The following is a 2,141-nucleotide window of genomic DNA, read 5'->3' as shown; positions in this document are numbered from 1 at the left end:
CGGCGGCACCCGGACAGGGCTGACCACTGACGCCATCCCCTCGACAGGAAAAATGTCACCAGTACTGGCCGGCCGAGCGCTCCGCCCGCTACCAGTACTTTGTGGTGGATCCAATGGCGGAGTACAACATGCCACAGTACATCCTGCGGGAATTCAAGGTCACGGACGCCCGGGTGAGTGGGGGACGGGTTGGCGGCAGGGACCAGACCCAGGCTGAGCTCACTGTTGCCCTGTGGTCTGGAGACGGCGTCCCAGTTGGGGGTAGAAGCAAAGGCCCGACAGGAGTAGGCACGGGGGTCGGGAGGAAAAAGTGAGCTGACCAATGGCTTCTGTCGCCAGGTGGGTGGAAGAGGACCGTGCCCCTGTGCTGGCCCCATGGTGTCCCCATTTGAGCCTGTGGGACCCACTCACTAGGGAACACGGCCCAGGGGGTCATGTGAAAGGGAGTGGGGGGTGTCCCCCGGAAGCAGCAGCCTGTGGAGAGTGTGAGGGGCTGAGAGCCGGGTGGGGGATCTGCTATAGCTGGTGCTGGGGTGGAGCTGGGGCTGTGGGATGGGGACGGGTGGTGAACCACGGGACTTGGTGCTGGGAGTTGGCACCACCTGGTTGGGAGAAATGACTAGCTGGTGCTGGGGTGGAGCTGGGGCTGTGGGATGGGAACGGGTGGTGAACCACGGGACTCGGTGCTGGGAGTTGGCACCACCCGGTTGGGAGAAATGACAAGGCAGAGGGGGTGTTGGCAGGGGTTGGGGGTGGGAAAGGGCAGGCGGGGGCTGCCAGTGGCTGGCGAAGCCTGGTTGAAGGAGCAGCAGCATTGGTCGTGGTGCTGGTGGTGGTGGTGCTGCTGCTGGTGGTTAAGATGGGGCCAGTGGGTTGCTGGGATGTGGTTGGAGGATCAGTGGAAGGTTGTACTGTTGGGCGGGGAGGAGGGCAAACAAGGACAGTGCTGGGAGGAAGAAGGGACCGGAGGATGGAACGTGTGGAGAACGGGATGGAGAGCGTGGCCGTGAGGGTGACGTGTTATCAGCAACGGACGGAGGGAGATCGGAGAACAGCCGGGCGGGGAGGCGGGCGATGAAGGAGAAGAAAATCGATGGGAAATGGCTCTAAAAGTCAAGAATGATGAGCACTCAGTGCAGGAGACAGTGCTGTGCAGGGTACAGACGGAGGAGGATGGGGCTGGAGAAGGCCGGTGCCAGGGGAGGCGGTGAGAGAAGGTTGGTGGAAGGTGGTCCCCTCCAGGGTGACCCCGCGAGGGTGGGCTGTGGGAAATGGCGCTGTTGGGTCGTGTAGAATGGAGGGTGGCAGAGTGAAGACGCGGGCGGCGCTGCTGGTGTAGGGAGGCCGGGTTGGAGGGAAGGATGATTGGGGGTGGGGAGGGGAACGGCAGTGGAAGGTGACGTCACTGGTGGTCAGGGATGGACAGTCGCCCGTGGGGGTGAGACAGGAGGGGTTGGTGGTGCCCTTAGGTGATAGAGGGTGGGGAGCACGGGGCCCCACTGACCTGCGGGGGGATGTGCTCCAAGACCACAGCGGAAGCCTGAGCCTGTAGCGAGTACTGAGCCCTGGATATACGACGGTTTCCTCATACATACGTACCAGCTACAATGTCTGATTTATAAATTAGGCGCAGGAAGAGATTAACAACAGTAGCTAACAAACACTAGTGATAAAGTAGAACGGCTCTAACAAGACACTAACAAAAGCTATGTGAGTGGCTTTGGGGCCACGTGAAGTCAGACTTGGGTCACCGGAGCGTGAGCTCTGCGGTGCCGCACAGTCGATCCGATGACCAAGCCGGCCGCTAAGCGACTGACGGCGGGAGCGTATACAGCGCTGACACACCGGGCAAAGGGATGCCCCGTACCAGGCAGGACAGAGCAAGGGGGTGAGGTTTCATCACACTCCGCAGTGTCGCACCATCTAAGACTTACTAACTGGGAAATGCCAGAAATAAGCAATTCCTATTTTGGACCCTAGTTGACTGCGGGTACCTGAAAGCGTGGAAACCGAAACTGCAGCTAAGGGAGGGGCTGCTGTCATCTGGGGGGGTGGGAGGGGGGGAGGGCTCGGGCAGGAAGTGAGGAGTTGGAGCGTGGATGGTGGAAGGTGGCGCCGTTGGGTGGCGAAGGATGAAAGAC

At 60.9% G+C, this 2,141-nt stretch overlaps 1 protein-coding gene across 1 annotated transcript in view; it reads left to right on the top strand.

The window, feature by feature from the left end:
• The window catches only part of PTPRS (protein tyrosine phosphatase, receptor type, S), a 62,428-nt gene that overhangs the window by 58,614 nt on the left and 1,673 nt on the right, over positions 1-2,141 (top strand). The window contains exon 26 of the mRNA XM_014531865.1: positions 48-173. Coding sequence (XP_014387351.1) covers positions 48-173 — 126 coding nt within the window. The remainder of the gene's footprint in view (positions 1-47; positions 174-2,141) is intronic.

Source organism: Myotis brandtii, unplaced genomic scaffold (assembly GCF_000412655.1).
Source record: "Myotis brandtii unplaced genomic scaffold, ASM41265v1 scaffold827, whole genome shotgun sequence".
Classification (NCBI taxonomy): domain Eukaryota; kingdom Metazoa; phylum Chordata; class Mammalia; order Chiroptera; family Vespertilionidae; genus Myotis; species Myotis brandtii.
Note: the sequence above shows the minus strand (reverse complement) of the source record. Positions and strands in the feature narration are given on the sequence as shown.